Source organism: Juglans microcarpa x Juglans regia, chromosome 2S, assembly GCF_004785595.1.
Source record: "Juglans microcarpa x Juglans regia isolate MS1-56 chromosome 2S, Jm3101_v1.0, whole genome shotgun sequence".
Taxonomy (NCBI): domain Eukaryota; kingdom Viridiplantae; phylum Streptophyta; class Magnoliopsida; order Fagales; family Juglandaceae; genus Juglans; species Juglans microcarpa x Juglans regia.
In genome coordinates, this window is record NC_054597.1 from 29,404,438 (window position 1) to 29,422,516 (window position 18,079).

Below are 18,079 nucleotides of genomic sequence, written 5' to 3' on the forward strand. Positions count from 1 at the left end.
TCATGTGTTTTTCATAACATAAACCCGATAAGAGATATCATATTTAATAACATGAAATTAGAATTTATTTCATAAAAGATTTGTCTAATAAAATGTCTTCCAAAAATTTAAATGAATAAAATAAATAAATTTATCTCATAGAAGAAATTTTATTCTAGAAAGTTTGAAACTAAATCAACTACTCCTTCTAATCCTGGCATGCTTGCTTGTGTTCATCATCCTCATCTGAGTGGTTTAAAAATATGAAATAAACTAGAATGAGTCGAAAACTCAGCTAGAAATCTATCACAACGTAAACATAATAAATATAAGGTTTTCATAAAAATTTTCATGCTGAGAGCTTAAATTCACTGTTCATACTAATGTTTATGTTATGCATGATTGATTTATTTGAATTAACTGACTGATCTGACTTAACTGACTGGCAACTCATTTAACCCTGTGTGGGAGGTTGTTCACCAGCCACGTCTCGCGGCTGCAAGAGGAGCCGCTGATAGTATTTTGACATACTATGGTGCACCATGCTTGAGTCCGTGGCTTGCATATCTACCTTGATCTGAACTGCATTGATACCATGCATCTAAATGACTATCTAATTAACTAATCTGATCTTATCTTGCACTTGAGCTTAAGATAGCTTACATGTCTTATGCACATGAGATGCATGCCATAATACATACATAATTATAATTTCTGAATCTGAACATGATGCAGAATGACAAGATCCTATACTATGTTGGATGACATGTTTGCATAAGTGGTACATAAAAATGGTTGTCAAAGAATTGGCACTAATAATAATCTATATAAGATGAACTGCGATGATCTTAATTTGTGATCAAATTACTTAACTCGTTGTGTTTCTTCTTGAATCTCACTTCGTAGCTCATCACCTATACGCAATATTAATTATCACTAAATCTATCTACGAACAATATGTACTAATATCCTACTTAATTAAATTCATAATCTAGAAGATGGTCAAATAAATCTTTTGTTTAACACCATAATCAATAGATCCTGATTTAATTTACTTAAATACTAATAATATATTATAATTTAGTAGAATACTTGGGCTATTTTAAATAACTCAGTTTCATTTCTTAACATCATTATTCAAAACTCATAACATATTCCTTAATTTTTCTATTTAAAGTATAACATAATAATTTTATTAAAGTCCTACTAAATAGACAAAGGAAATATTAACTAAAATATTAGGCTCAATAATAAATTTTAAAATACAAATCTATTACAATGATACATGTCTAATTAACCTCAAGCCCAACCCACAAGAAAATTAGCCCACTAGATTTAAACACCAAACAAGTTAAAACTAAGCACATATTACTTTTTAAAACACAAGTCTATCTAAATAAGTCCCGCACACGTATTTTGTCACGTGGGCTTAGGGCTCATACGAATTAAAGGGAGGCTACACTTCTAGAAACACACGAACTAAGAACAATTGAAAGGAGAAATGGCCGTGTAATAACAAGGGACTCACCAAGAGGGGGCATGTGATGGAGATGGGTTGGATGGCAGCTTTGGTTGGCTAGGAGTGAAGGTGGCACAACTAAGGGCTCCTCTATGGTGGTGCGACACCGAGAGAGGGATAGAGAGTTTAGAGAGAGAGAGAGAGAGTATTTGTTTAGCCGAAAATGAGAGAGGAGGGTGGCAGACGACCGTGGCTTATCGAGAGGGAGTGGGTGCGACGAGGTTGAGCTGGTCGGCTGTTTCTGGCATTGTGGGTAGTACTGCGACGTCCCTTGAAGTGGTGTTGGCGTGATCTGGGCCAGGAGGTTGCCGCGGTGGTTAAGATAGAGGGCAGTGCACTGTTTTCTTGAGGAGGCTATCGTGCAAGAGAAACAAAGGCTTCGGCTTCATGGCTCCCTAATGCGAACTGTCCTGCATGGCTGAGAAGATTTAGGCTCACGATGGTTGGTAGCTTGCAGAGGAGTTGTTACGATGGCTTTAGAAGGTTTCTTGTGTTTATTTCAGAGGGCTTAGTGGGATTTTATAAAGGGAAATGGAGGATTGATGATAGGATTTTTGAGTTGGTTTTCCATTAGGATTTATCACTAAGGGGATAAGAATGAGGCTTACGGATGGAGATAGAAAGAAATAAGGCAATAAGAACTCTAGTGGCTATTGCAAAATCTAAGGGTCATACAAATACAAATAGTAATAATAACAATATCATAATAATCCTATTAAAATTAAAAATGTAAAATTTGATAAAATAATAATAATAATAACAATAGAATATTTATAGCTATATGAAAAATACATAAAACTTATTTTATGGCCTAATCTTAGGATCGGGTTGTTACAAACTTCACTCCTTATAAAAATTCTATCCTCAGAATTTGCTAATACCTCAAGCAACCTACATACTTGTCCATCGCATTCTTTTCATGTTTTTATTTTAGATCTTCGATCATTTAGTTGAGCCTAACATTTCAAAATTTTAAACCTCTATCATTCATTCCTAAATCTCGCATATTTTCCTAATCCTTTTACACGTGCACTTACTATCAATGATCACATGGTTCAGAAGTACAATACAAGCCTAAAGTGTATACCTCGACAACAAGATTGATAAAAAAACCTATTAATAATATCACCCAAACCATTATCTTTCTCCAAATAATAGTGAGTAATTGTCTTCACATAAAATAATAAATAAAATTTCCATATAAAATGATAAATAAATCTCCTCATATAATAATAACCTCAAATAAATAGCAATTTAAAATTCTCCAAAGTTCGGAGTCTATAAAATATCTCAATTTTAACTTCGTTTGGAATTTAAAATCATCTCAACTCATCTCAACTCATCATTACAATTTTTTCAAATCCCAACACAAAATATAATAAACAATTTAACTTTTTCAAATTCTAAAATAATAATAATATTAAAAAATAATATTTTAACAATATTTTATCATCTCAACTTAACTCAACTCAGTTCAACATCTAAACGCAGCCTACAAAAAATGAAATACCACAATGATCATGTGCCTATGGTTATAGGCCTACATCTCCAATTATAAGTACCTCAATTATAAGCATAGCAACACCAATTAAATTTCCAGATCACCTCGACATCTCGTGACATTCTCTAATAATGTCGAGCTAATCATTAAAACTTTAATGTGCACGTCTAAGGCATGCGTGTATGTAAATAATCTTCTACTCATAAACCTTAAATTCTTGTACCTCAAAAATATATTAACTTCACAATTTCTTTCTATAACTCTTTTGTTACCTAACTCCGCGACACATGAGATTTTTACTAAAATCTTTTGTCCACTATTCATGCTAGGCGAGAAAATCATATCACCTATAATATACCTTCCATCAGACATTACGAAATACCAAACACCATATGAAAATCTATGCCATAACTCGAAAATCTATTAACGACATCCCTAATTTCCTCAAATAAGACTCCATCAAATATAAGTCATCTTTGTCCATTCTCATGAAGCAGATACACTATCAATCTTAAAAGTAAAAGTTTCCCAACTTCACATTCCTTCAATCAATTACACTGTCATAATCAAATTGACACGTAACTCTAGTACACATCATTTTCATAAAATTCTAGATATCCATGCTACATGAAATTCCTAGAGTCATGTGTCATAATCTAAAGTAACTATTAACTAATATTTCGATACTGGCATAAATAATAACTACAATAGTGCTAACTAGTAAGAGCTATAAAATGTCATACCATAATAAAAATATCTCAATAACTCTCGAGTGGGCCAGGAGCATCCTAGTGACCTTATTCTAGAATTAATGAAATACTTTTTTTTTTTTTTTAAATCTACAGAATCTCTCGAATGGCTCTAATATCAAATTGTAACACCCATTCCTGTAGGCTAGGAGTGGTACGTGCTTTTCATAAAATAAATCTGGCAAGAGATATCATAATTAATAACATGAAATTAGAATTTATTTTATAAAATATTTGTCTAATAAAATTTCTTCCAAAAACTTAAATGAATAAACTGAATAAATTTATGTCACAGAAGAAATTTTATTCTAGAAGGTCTGAAATTAAATCAACCGCTCCTTCTAATCCTTGCCTGCCTGCTCGTGTTTATCATCCTCACCTGGGTGGTTTAAAAACATGAAGTAAACTAAAATGAGTCGAAAACTTAGCAAGAAATCCATCACAACGTAAACATAATAAACATAAGAATTTTATAAAAAATTTCATGCTGAGATCTTAAATTCATGAGTGTTCATACTGATGTTTATATTATGCATGATTGATTTATCTGAATTAATTAACTGATCTGACTTAACTGACTAATCTAATAGGCCAACACACTTAGCCCAGTGTGCGAGGTTGTGCACCGGCCCCATGTCCCGCAGTAGCGGGGGGAGCCGCTGATAGTATTCTGGCATACTATGGTAGACCACGCTTGAGTCTATAGCTTGCACATCCACCGTGATCTGAATTGCATTGGTACCATGCATCTACATGACCATCTGATTAACTGATCTGATCTTATCTCGCACTTGAATTTAAGATAGCTTATATGTCTTATGCACATGAGATGTATGACATAATACATACATAATTATAATTTCTAAACCTGAACATGATGCGGAATGACATGATCGTATACTATATTGGATGACATGTTTACATGAGTGGTACATAAAAATGTCTGTCAAAGAACTGGCGCAAATAATAATCTATATAAACTAAACTGTGATGATCCTAATTTGTGATCAAATTACTTATCTCACTGTGCTTTTTCCTGAATCTCACTTTGTAGCTCGTCACCTATATGCAAGCCTATGTGTGCCGAGATGAGGACACTAAGAAATATATTGATTTGACACTGCAAAAACTCCCTTTGATCTTAACTCAACTATGCATTTTGACAAACCTAATCTATGAGTATGAATGCATGTCAAACAATGAGCAAATGATTAAGATAACTTGGTTGAGACAAAAAACCAAATACCTGGCGGGCACTACTTGAAAACCGAGATGAACAATATCATAACCCACACAAAAGCCATCTTTAATACATGAAATCAGGATATACCCACAATTAGAGCAAATATAGACAACTCAACTATAAACAAAATCCAATCCGAAACCCAATATACCACACTGGCACCTCACAATCACACCACGAGAAAATCTCAAAATCAATGCATAACTAAGCCCTAGATAAGATAAAGGAAGAGTATGTGGTACTTACCATATAGGCGAGGAAGTTTGTGCGATTACTAAGCCTCGAAAAACTCGAATATGATAGGATTGAGAAGAGGGGGTTCGGCTAGTGCACACGAAGAGTACTGAGGGTGTCGTGTGTGTGGGTGAGAGAGAGTATCAGGGGGTTTGGAGGGGTCTGGGCCGTGTGGGTCTATCACATGCTATATTACTTAAGTGACTAAGTGACTTCTCATGCCGTGCATGAGTACATATCTTAGTGTTCCACTAGGACTTCAGCCATTAAAACAGAGACTCACTCCCAAATAAGCAACCACCAGTTTTAGGCTTATGCACAAGAAGGTAAAATAGATAAAAATTGACATAGACCAGATAACCCAACGAAAATTTAAAAAAAAATATATACAAAAAAAAAAAAAAGATTAGATTGACCAAAAAAAAAAAAACTATTTTCGAAAATTCTTTTTCCTCTTTTTTTTTTCTTTTATTTTTTTTTTAAAAATTGAGTCAATGTACATGCTTGAGTGCCTCACAATTCCAAACATAGTATCACTCACATAGCCAAAAATAAAATACACTCTCTTATTTGCAACAATCATAATGGTTGTTCACACCTCATAAGTTCATCAATATCAAAATTCATATGAATGTGTGAGTAAAAATACTTACTTCAATAACTCATATATATGAATTTTTCATAGATACTCCCAAGAGATTATCTCTCACCTTAAAAGTCACATTCTTGACTTATCTAAAACATTATCTAATAATTTCTAAATACACTTCAAAATGTTTATAGATAAAATCAAAGTGATTTACATTCATCCAACTTACAAAGTATCAAATAATCTTTATCTATGTAGTCACCTCATACTAACCAAAATCTTGCATTTACACATATATGATCTACCTCACCAACCACCGGGAAAAAGAGATAACTTCAGAAGACTTTTGAATGAAGGAAAAGTATACTTTACTTCATGCATGGTTTCTTTGAAATGATAAGAATTATCATGGGGTTTGAAGCTATTTAGAATCTGATAGCCTATATGTGTGTGTGTGTGAGAAATTGGTTGTCTTGATTAATGTTAATTAATCTATCTATAACCTTTTTTCCTCCAATAATGAAGAAAGGAAATCCCGAAATTATTAATCCAATAAAGCTAGTTTTCGTCGCTCAGATTTCTTGAAGGGATGATCGTCCAATGTGCCTAGCTAGCCGGCCCTATCGATCTATGATCCGTATATATTGTGAATGCAAACGCTAGCTAGCTAGCTCCCCAAAGACAGATAAAATTAAAATAAATAAATAAAATATCATCGAACAGTACTGAAGGAAAGCGTACGTAACGTCCGATCAATTGCATGATGAGTTCAATCGATCAGCGGGCATGCATGCAGTAGGTAGCCAGGAATCCCATAACATGTACTGGATTGAGTAAGCTGGGATGGTCTAATGATTGAAGAAGACAACACATTGCAGATTCATGAAGTGGTGCATCATCATCATGTGGTCCCTAGCCTTCACGCTTTTCTTTAATATATTCATTCGAAAGAAAAGCCAAAGTCATCTAGTATTTGTAGTAGTTGTTGTACTGCTGCGTCCATCGATCTCAAACATTCCTTTCCCGCCTCATGACTCACGACTCTGATCATCATCAGCATCATCCGATCCAATGCTCTCTCACCGTCCTCCATCATCGACCATCCCCTAGCTACCTAATTATATATATATATATATATATATATATATATATATATATTTATATATAATGCTTCTGACGACGACTCGTCGTGTTCTTGTCATGCACTCTCCCCTCGCGCCTGCATGACTTGCCCTTTTCAACTACGTACGTAATAAATAGTGCACTCTGATTCCGATTCATTTTACCACCTTAATTTAATTTCATACCGGCGCGCGGCCTTCTCGATGATCTAGCTAATTAATTAGTTACTATCTAGGGAATTCTTCTACAATAAACAATTAAACATCTCATGGTTAATTTATCAGGTCCGCAGCAAGCATACATGCAGCATGCATGGATTAATTAGTTTCCAAATTAAAAGATCACTTGGTAATTAAAGCATGTGACTTAAAGGATCGGTTGCATGCATGCATGTTTTGGTAGATATTTCCAATATTAAAACAAAATTTAATATTCTTGATATGAAATGAATGCAGTGATCGATAATTGCGCGTACATGAGTTCATTGAACAGTCCTAGCCACTTGTGGTTGTGGGTTCCTTTTCCTGAATATCTTTTCACAATTATATGAATATATATAAGGCAAAAAACATACAATTGTCCAACAGATAATAACATTCCTGAACTTTAAATGCAATCATTGGAATATCAAAATCTAAACCAAAGCCACCTTAGCTGTTAGATATATATATATATATATATATATATATATTTATATATATATGCAGTGCACTTTTATATATCTTGATCAAGCAAGCAGATCAGGCAGATGGTCCTGAAAGAAACTGTAGTAGAAGAAAATGATTATTGGTCTATCATGAGCATGCAATTAACAGGTACAGTTACCACAATAAGTTTTAAAGGACCACGAACCATTAATGCAGTAAAATCTAATAAATAATATCAAAGGGATTGGTCCAGAGTAAAACCCATTAGCATGTGAAGCAGCATGTGTACGTACAATACTGTGGGGAAAGCTACGCCGGGGTGGCGACATGTAATGCCGCCTTTCCGTATCACGTGCTTTCTGGACCATACTACGCTGTCTTTGTACATAGCCCTCCCAAAGTCTCAAAGTAGTTGAGACGTCATGTTGATCGATCATCCATCGATCTGCCTTTCGATTGATCATGTACAGCTACATGAGATCGATCGATGTAGAAATATTGCAAGAGTATCGATCCCAAAACTCAAAAAGAAAATGTCACAACATTGACGTAAATATTAATGTTTTCTTTTTCTCGAACCAAGATTTTCATCCCAAAAGATTATTTTGGTTGGAAAAAGTTGTAGATCAACAACTACTAGCTATAGAGCTTGTGCCAAAGTATGTGACTGATTGACATAATTCCCGACCTCTAAAATAGAGATATGAAGTTTGAAACTTCTGTCCACTAAAAAATAAACTAAAGAGCTTCTTGATTACTTCCTTAAATAATTTTTTCTTTTTTAAAAACGAGTGGTATTAACAAACATTAACAGGATAAAATGGCAGAGACATTCAGCCCCATTGATCTTAATTGCTGGGCGTTTTTCTTGAGAATTGTTTCAACTTTTGATGATTAAAGGAACGTTAGTGGGAGAATGAGAAACATGCACCAACCCAATAGAGAGCGTATTCATGTTTTCCAATGAAACTTTTCTTTTTAAGAGAAAGATATATATAAAAGAAAGGGAAGGATCGAGCACTAGTTTGAAAATTCGGATACGTGGTATATAATCTTAATTATATATAATTGAGTGCATGTAATTATATATATTTTGATCATTTAAAATGTCAATATGTTATCAGTTTTAATATTTTAAAGAGCAGATCATGATCATAGTAATTAATTAAAAAAGTGCCAAGTAATTATTTTTTGAAAAAAAAAAAAAGAAGAAGAAGAAAAAAAAGAGGAAATTAGATCAGTCGGCAGCAAAAGGAATTAAGAGGCCGTTAAAGTGGAATGATGCATGGGATCTGGATGGGCCAGGCAATTATTAGTAGGGCACCATTTGCTGGTCCTAAGTGGGATTTTTGCAAGTAGAAATTTCTTGACGGTGATAGTGATATCAACCTTCCGTTTATTGTCTGTATATATATATATATATATAATATATATATATATATATATATATGAGGCCAAACATTCCATTTTTTTGTATTGCTCATCAAACTCCATTCGGTCGGGATAAATCCTACCAAAATAAAATCACTAGGAGCTGAGAAACCAAAAATAAAAAACATTAAAAAACTATTAACTATATATTAATTCCTTCCATGTGGTAATTATATTCAATGTTCATTTGCAAGCAATAATGTATAAATTATTATATTTCTAAATATTATTTAATTTCAATACTACAATTTAAAAAAAAAAATGGCCGCACGCCACGTATACAATGCTTCGATATTATATAGATGTAATATTTTTCAATAAAGAAAAGAAAGAAAAAAAATGTGTGCGCGCGCCAATATTTATTTATTTATTAAACAACCGATTTGGTTATAAATTAATTGTAATTAATTGGATCTATTGCTTTCGTAAGAGATGATGATGATGATCAGTACCATTAATAATTATTAATCATATACCAAATGTCCTTAATTCTCTTTTTTTTTTTAATTATTAATTCGAGCTGGCTAGCTCTTTGTGCAAAGTACGGCCTGTATATTAAATTGCTGATCATCATGTGCTTAAAAACACTTGTGATTCCCCAGCCCCATTTTCATCATTCATCTCTTTTCTCTAATCGGTATATATATATATATATATATATATATATATATATATATATAGATCGAGCTTTGATCTTCATTGGCAAAGTCTTCATCATAAATACATGAGACCCCATCAAGTTTTGAGGGGGTTGAAATTGTGGTTGGAAAGCTTAAGCGTGTATGAATTCCAAAAAACAAAAAAGGTGGTCTCCGAGTTATATATTAATGCTGATATATATATATATATATATATATATATATATATATATATATAGTACAATAAGAATAAAGATTATATTGATGTATATCATATCGAAAAGCTAGTCTACAAATAAAGATATATATATATATATATATATGTATAGAGAGAGAGAGAGAGAGAGAGAGCTAGGGCCAGTTCATCTAGTTAATTCATGCATGGGACCTTTTACAAGGCATCTAAAGGAACTTTCTGATCTTAATCACGTTTTTTATAAATTACTTAATTTTGAATGCCTTCTTTTGGTTTTCCACAGTCTAAGACATGATCATGTAATGGTCTCTAGAGCGCTCATATTAATGGTCAAACCTGGCTAGCTATAGACTCAATGCCAATCAGGCCAAGTTTTGTTCTCTCAACCCATCTCATCAGTATCATCATAATAACTTTTACAAATTTTAATATAAAATATAATAAATAATTTAACTTTTTCAAATCTTAAAATAATATTATAACAATATTATTTTATTCAACTTTTAAAATTTATTTCAACTTATCTTATCTCAATTCACTATCTAAACCTAACCTAACCTAAGTTTTTGAATGTCTCTTCAATTTGATAAGATATATGTAATGGTCCCTAGTTAGCTACTCCAGGCCTAGCTTGTATTATATGTATATCTGGGAGTACTCTACTCCTGAGAGTCACTATAATTAAGGATGATCAATCATAATACCTCGGAGAGATGGAGACAATAATACAAAGTCAAACTCATGGAAAAACATCGTTATTAATGTCGCAATGTACAGTGATTACAATAATACTACATGCACGTACGATCACCAGTACTGCTACCATGCCACGGCCAGTAAAAACACACACATATATAAGGGTAAAATATCCTAAATTACTCTTTTGGTTCTTAATTCCAACCTCTCTAAATTTTTAATGTTTCTAATCACATCCCCAGCAGTGATATTAACACAGATGGCACAAGAAATGAAAATTTCTCTCAGCACTTCAATCTTCCAAACTTCTTACCCTATATGTTTACCTAGCTAGCTAGCTAGGTCGATCGAGTGCACGCAATTTGAATGTTTTTATCCTTATCGATGCTAGTACTTTTTTCTAGCTGTTCTTTCCCTGCATGCATGCTTTCCTGATCTAAACAAATGGGGCACCTTAATAATTTCATGGGACAATCATCTTGTTCATGGCTCCATGGAAGAAGATTATACACGGTTGATTGCATCGATCTGTAGTCATTTTTATCAGCTCATAAATATTGTCGTGGTAGTATAGTGCACGAGCAAATGGAAGCCATATAATTGGATCATGTGTGTGGCCTCAGCTTTCCAGCTATGCTCTAGAGTCTATATCTTCTGCAATCTTCCGGGCATCGGCAGACGTGCCTAGCAGGCCACGTTTGGTGAATCCCGCGGCGTACAGCCCGCATCCGCCATTCCATCCTTTCGGGAATGGTTCCCGAGGCAATCCATCTTTCTCGGAGAACATGTCGCTCTCCTGATGACAACAAAATTTCAACTTCTTACAATTTCCTTTACCCTCGTGAATGAACACATCCTTGAGATTGTATATACATAAATTATATAAGCACATGCTCCTACCTTTAACCAAGATGGGACATTACTTTTGTATCCCGTGGCCAAAATGATAGCATCGAACTTTTGTACTTTCCCATCAACGAACTCCACAGCATGGTGCGTTAGTCGCTTTATTGCTTTGTATACCTATATCCACGATGTGGGGGTGAAAGTTAGCTAGGTTTCTAGTTATCAAGGTGACATGTTTGATCATGCTACAAGACACAACGTATTTCATAGTTGTAAAAAATGCCTGATTTATATTTAAGGACTAAGAGTTAAACACACACACACACGCGCGCTCAATGAACCTTGATGTTCCCTGTCTTGATCTTGGCGAGTGTTCCAACATCTAACACGGGCGTCTTGCCAGACTTGTTCTTGAGCTCAAGAGGACCAAGCTTTGGGCGATTTAGACCAAATTGAGCGGTGTCCCCAAGCATCATGCGTGACATCAGAAGTAAGAATTGATCCACGAGGGGCATGGGGAGCCACTTGAGCAGCCACATGGACAATCCAAAAGTTGATCTTCCCAGCATCTCCTGGGGCAAGACATGCACCTGCAACATAATTTTAGGAAAAAGATCTTGTGGTTAAAATAATGGAAATTAAAGGGCTAAAGATGTTGCATGGGACCTCTGATGATCAGTCCCGAAAGCTCGTGTTCATTTGTGCCTCTTCTAGGACATGACTTCCATGCATTTTTCCATACCTAAAAATCTGCAAAACTGACACTAACTTCGGAGTAGTTTTTTTTTTTTTTTTTATTAATTTTGTAGTGACAATTTTATATAAAAAAGGTACAGTATTAGGCTATATGACATAAGATTTTGTTCTGCTGGCCATTGTTGCGCATGCCAACCAGTAGCAAGAAAGTTAGAAAATGATGACATTTTCTCCTGATGAAAAGTTCTTTATGGACAGACTCTCGATTTTTCTGTTCTCTTTTTTTTTTTTTTTTTTCATGGATTTTACTGTTTACGGACTTCCGTTTTCTTTTGAGTAAAACCCTCGCCAGAATAGAAAAATAACAGTCCATTAAGTCAACACCAAACAGGTAAAAATAGTCGAGCACAAAGAAAAACAGGAAATTATTAACTGCCATAAATCAATATTAAAGTATCATTTCCGCCCATACTTATAAAGCAATGAGAAGAACCGCTTCTGGAAATGTTTGAATAAACTTCACAAAGCTATATATTGCTGTTTAACAGAGGTTTGAAATGTAATATTTTTTGTGTCGGAAGACTTCAAACTTCTTAATTTAATGGTTTCCTTTCAGCTAATTTTGATGCTGTGAAACAAGAACAACTTGCTCATGATAAACTGATCAGCTGCCTGTTTATCAAATATAATAGTCTGAGTTTAGTTTGATAAGAATTTAAATATGCTCACCGAATCTCTAACCACTAGGGAAGGGCGGGCATTATAGTTGCAGAGATCGAAGCAGACCTCCATGCCTGAGTTCCCGCAGCCAACCACCAAAACACTCTTTCCACTAAACATATCCCCGCTCTTGTACGCACTTGTGTGGATCATAGTTCCACAAAATTCATTCATTCCCTCAATTTGTGGCACAACATTCTCTGCATTCTCTCCAGTTGCAACTATCAGCCATTTGCTCGCGTACTCTGCTTCTTCATTTTTCAAGCTCTTTGTCTGAACCCTCCAGAACGCTCGAACCTGATCAAACTTTGCACTCACCACTGTTTCGTTGAATACAGGTTTTATCTCAAAACGATCTGCGTAGGCCTCTAAATATGCCACAAACTGTTGTTTAGTTGGGTACGTAGGGAAACTCTTGGGGAATGGCATGAAGGGGAGCTCACAGAATTGCTTTGGAAGGTGAAGACGGAGACGGTCATAGGTCTTTTGCTGCCATAAGGAAGCTAGGCAAGCAGCTCTTTCGAGGATTAAGCTTGGAATACCTCTTTGTTTGAGACAAGCTGCTACAGCTAAACCTGAAGGGCCAGCCCCAACTATGACAGGCCCTGGCACCCACTTACACCTTGGTTTCGCCGTCTTTTGGTCGAGATGGTCATGGATTCGCTTGCCTCCCAATTCTTTCAAGTACTCCATAAACAGCTAGCTGGTGAGAAAAGCCAAAGGAAAAGAGTTGCAATAAGATTTAAACTGATCACTTGGCTTCAGAGTGCCATGGGTCGACGTTCATGCAAAAGAAGATAACGGAGGATGATATCGATACGTGATTATGACAGAGACTCAACTAATAGAATAGAGCTCGGGAACTCTGGCGCTCTCTTTGAGTGAGTATTAGGTGAGATTTTGGACATAACATATTGGGAAGTCCTGGATTTCTGGAAATACGGATCATCAGGAGGGTTTCAGACACTTTTAGGAAATGTGGGCTTGGTCTTTCGGCTTTGTCTGGTGGAGCAGAAAATGGAGAGCCAGATCAGCTGCGGAGCAAGAAGAGGAAGAGCTTTAATTTGCTTAGAGAGCTGGAATGAGAGAACAAAAGAGGCTATTTCATCGTGGCAGTAGTATAGTGGGCTTGGGGGTATATATATCGGTGGCTTATGGTTAGGTTTTCTTTTTTGTTACTTTTCTGTGCAGAAAAGGACAAAGAAGGGAGGGGTGGACCAAAGATTAGAGTTCTTTACAGAGAAATCCTTGGTGTCCCGAATTCGGGACCCAAAAAATCCGAATGGAATTTTATTTTATTTTTATCGAATGATTAAGAAAATATTTTTTAATGATATTATAAATTTTTTATTTTTTTAAAAAAATATTTATAATAATAAAAAAAATACATGAAAAAAAAATTATACTATTTGGGATATTTTTTGGATCCCAAATTCGGGACCCATAATAGTACTCATCCATTTTATCTCTTACAATATCTAAATATTATTTAAATATAAATATCTTTCAATTTTAAATTTTAAATTTTAATTATTTTCTAATCATTACAAATTTTTAAAATTTTCAAACAAACACACAAAAAAAAAAAAAGAATTCAACTTTTTCGAATTCTAAAACAAAAATTATATTATAACAATATTATAACTTTATAAAAAATAAATAATTAATCATTCGAATAATCTGAATAATTTTATTCAAATTTTTTTCTCATTTTTTAAAATTCTATAAAATATCATAAAACAAATCATTTTATTACTATTCATAAATTTTTTATCATATTTCAACATCCAAACGATCGAGAATGAGTAAGTAGAGAGAGATATAATAGACACGAGTCTTATTTTCTTAGCATCGTGCCTATAATTACTCGAATTCATGATCCATGCACATCCTCGATCAAACCTTATAAACTTAATCATCAAACCAACCAATAGCATCCTCCTATGTACACATATACTTGACACCACAGGCACAAATCATAGAGAGAGAGAGAGAGAGAGAGAGAGAGAACGTACTTGTTGCGACGACATGTTGCTACTCCAGTCACCCATTGATGGCACTGCTCAATCAAAAGCAGTGGGCGTTGGGGATGAAATGCAGATCATGGTCAACCAATTTTGTTCTAAGTATGTTATATATATGGATGTCTTGAAAATGTTTGGGGTGATTTACAGCTAGGTTTACAGGCCCCAAACTATATAATATTCTGACAGAGAGTCTCTTACGAGATCAAAGATAAACCCTAGAACCAGATGTTTGAATAATAAGATGAGGCCAATTTGACATTATCGATCGTGTCCCAAAATCTTATGATCTCTAAGTGGCTTATCGATCAGCCTAACACATTTATTACTTAACTTGTTTTACTTAATTATATTCATCTGTCACTCAATTTCACTTAAAATAGATAAATTCATTTAGATTATTTTATTTGATGATTTCGTAGTCACTTTTATTTATTTATTTTTTTTTTAACGTTTCTATTGACATGTCTTTAATTTCTTAATTTGATTATGTCATAATCTCTCCTCGGTATGACTATAAGTTGGACAATATAATATAATTTATAGTGCAAATTAAAAATATTAAAAAAAGGAGTACATGATATTTTGATAGTAATGTAACATATCATTTCTGTTTTCCGGGCATTTACTTTTATAATATATATATTGATAATTGTGGTCCCTAACTTCTCACTTGTGCGACCAGTCATCCATCCACGTGCACACGCACTAATAAAAGTGTTAAACACATTCATTTGTTATTTTAGTAACTAATTGATATGCTGCTTGATTAAGGTGATGATATCCATTCTTCTTTCACAAGAAAAGCCAGTTGCAAGCTAGAAGTGTGCATATAGTACCGGTACTTGTGGGGGTGGTGGTGTCATTCGAAACCATCATGGGATGTCAAGAGTGCCTTTCAGATTACTTTGGGGATCGAAGAAACTAATAATGAGGTTGAGCAGCAGGCGTTACTTCAAGGAGTCCGTTTATACAAGGAGTTGGGCTGCCAGTCGGTGATTCTTGAATGCGACTCGAGAGTAGTGGTGGATTGGTTGACAAGCAAAATATGTAATGTCTGGTATCTTTGGGATTGCTAGGAGGAGCTTATGGGGGCTTTGGAAGGGATATGTTACGAAGTGGTGCATCAATTCCATGAAGGAAACAAAGCAGCAGATTTATTGTCATGTTGGGGTGAAGATGGTCTGGTATGCAGGTGGGGGGGTGAATAAGAGTTTGCCTACAGATTTGCGTGGAATCTTGCGGATGGAAAAGCTGGGTTTCCCGAGCTTTCAAAAATAGTTTGTATAGTTGTTATGTTTTTCTCTGGTTTTATTTTTTGGTGCTTAGGCGTTGTCTTTCTTGATTTTTCATATGGGGTTTTTTCTTTGTTGAGTCATTGTTCCACGAGTTTTCCTCCACCTTAATGAGGCTTGATTAATAAAGAATAAGACTTGTGGGCTTCTTTTTTATAAAAATAAAAAATAAAAAAGCCAGAAGTGTGCATGGTTGTTTTATATATAACAACCATTATGCTGATCATCCATTAATATTGCTAAAAAATAGTTAAGGACATAATGACATTCTGAATCATATATACCTATCTTAATGTCATATATCGACTAATTTCAAAGAACATGACTTCTCTACACAGGAATCATCCTGCGATTCGCCACGTACTATATTAATTAGTTGATGATGATGATCATGTTGTGGAGAAAGATCATTGTTTTGTGGTCGGAATTAATACTTAGTTTGGCGTGCAGAAACTAGTAATATGGGTATTATTTTTTTAGCTCCGCAGCCTCTTGTTTTGATTCCCCAATCATTTACGTATTTCCTCAATCATTTAGTGTTATGAAATGTTGTGCAAAATACACACATTAACTATGGCAAATAAAGTAAAAGCAATCACAATCAAGCACACGACGCACAATGTACGTGGTTCGACAAATTGCCTACGTCCATAGAGTAGCAAAAATCTTATTAATAGAAGATATTACAATCACTCAATCTCAACTCACACTCTTTAAGACTTTTTGCTCTCTCACAAAATATGCACTCACTAAACAATTGTTCTCTCTCAAAATATACTAAAAGTCGTCCAACACAAGTGAAATATGACAAATATATAGCAAAGGACGCCAGAAACCCTAATTGGCAAAATCTGCGTTCTTCGCTCGACCGGATTGTCGAGCGCGTATCGAGCAAATAGCCAAATCAACATTGGCTCGAGCGGGGTGTCGAGCCAAACACTAGCAAACACTAGGGTTTGTGTCTCGTTCGAGCTCACTGTCGAGCGGTACTCGATTGAACTCACGGGTTGAGCTTCGCCCTGTGAGCTCGCTCAAGGGCACGTTGAGCGCACATCCAGTAAATACATTTTTCTCAAATTTTCAGCTCCAAAACCAGTCTCCATATTCACCCCAACAATCTCCCACTTGGAGATTGCATCTCCACATGCCGACCACTGTTTCCAGCTAAACCTTATCATTTTTGCAGCTTATAGCTCCCGTCTTCAAGCCAGAAAACACATTGAAGTCAAGCCCGACTTCAGTCTTCCACATACATTGCCCTTAGTCAACACATCCACAGGCTGACTCACAACTCCCACTGCATCAGGAGTATCTGGTCTTGAATCTATTTTGGCAACCTTAGCCAACTTACCCAGGCTTTCATGAGAAACGACAAAACTGACCCTTTTTTGCTTCCTTACATATTTTGCGCGACCAAGTATGCCTTTTTTCACTCTTGTATATTCTTGCACATCACTAGATCCTGATGTTAAAAATAAAGAGTCAGATCTTTTACCATGCGCTAGAATCAATGCACCCTTGGTGATCTTCTAAGCTCTTCCAGAGAACGCTACTACAAAACTGTTGTCATCAAACTATCCCACAGAGATCAAGTTTTTTCAAATTTGGAACATGTCTGACCTGTTGTAAAGTCTACACACCCCTGTTTGGAAGTGTGATGTGCACATCACCCACTCCCACTACATCTAGTGTCTTTCCATCAGCCGCATACATCTTCCTAAAATCACTAACAATATAATTATGCATGATTTCTCGATGTGAGGAGCTATGGAACTAAGGCCCTGAAACCAATACCCAATCGTCAATCTAACTGTGCACTACAAGAAGTAAAGCATCATGAATTTCTTCTACCACTACGTTCATAGCATCATCCTCAGCATTTTCTTGATTCTTGCAGTTTCTCTTGATGTGGCCTGGTTTGCAACAAAATCAAAGCTCTGATCTCATCATCATC

The 18,079-nt window shown here is 35.0% G+C and overlaps 1 protein-coding gene and 1 long non-coding RNA gene across 2 annotated transcripts; both read right to left on the reverse strand.

Moving 5' to 3' along the window:
* Nucleotides 1-2,698: 2,698 nt before the first annotated feature.
* On the reverse strand, nt 2,699-5,981 carry LOC121251585. The gene is made up of 3 exons (XR_005938062.1): nt 5,968-5,981; nt 2,995-3,124; nt 2,699-2,798 (listed from the first exon to the last, which is right to left on the reverse strand). It is a non-coding gene; the product is annotated as an uncharacterized LOC121251585 (long non-coding RNA).
* A 4,603-nt stretch (nt 5,982-10,584) lies between these two features.
* LOC121251584 (indole-3-pyruvate monooxygenase YUCCA2-like) lies at nt 10,585-13,905 on the reverse strand. Its single transcript, XM_041150865.1, has 4 exons — nt 12,816-13,905; nt 11,732-11,980; nt 11,445-11,567; nt 10,585-11,340 (listed from the first exon to the last, which is right to left on the reverse strand). The coding sequence occupies exons 1-4, from the start codon at nt 13,497-13,499 to the stop codon at nt 11,176-11,178; spliced, it is 1,221 nt and encodes a 406-aa protein (XP_041006799.1). The 5' UTR covers nt 13,500-13,905; the 3' UTR covers nt 10,585-11,175.
* Between the last annotated feature and the right edge of the window lie 4,174 nt (nt 13,906-18,079).

What these genes read in the sequence shown, in the direction of transcription:
- LOC121251584 (XM_041150865.1), bottom strand. Translation starts at nt 13,499, where the DNA reads ATGGAGTACTTGAAAGAATTGGGAGGCAAGCGAATCCATGACCATCTC. An exon ending in CCCTAGTGGTTAGAGATTCG is followed by an intron (nt 11,981 to 12,815) that starts GTGAGCATATTT and finishes ATTATGTTGCAG; the next exon opens with GTGCATGTCTTGCCCCAGGA. An exon ending in TCAAGACAGGGAACATCAAG is followed by an intron (nt 11,568 to 11,731) that starts GTTCATTGAGCG and finishes TCGTGGATATAG; the next exon opens with GTATACAAAGCAATAAAGCG.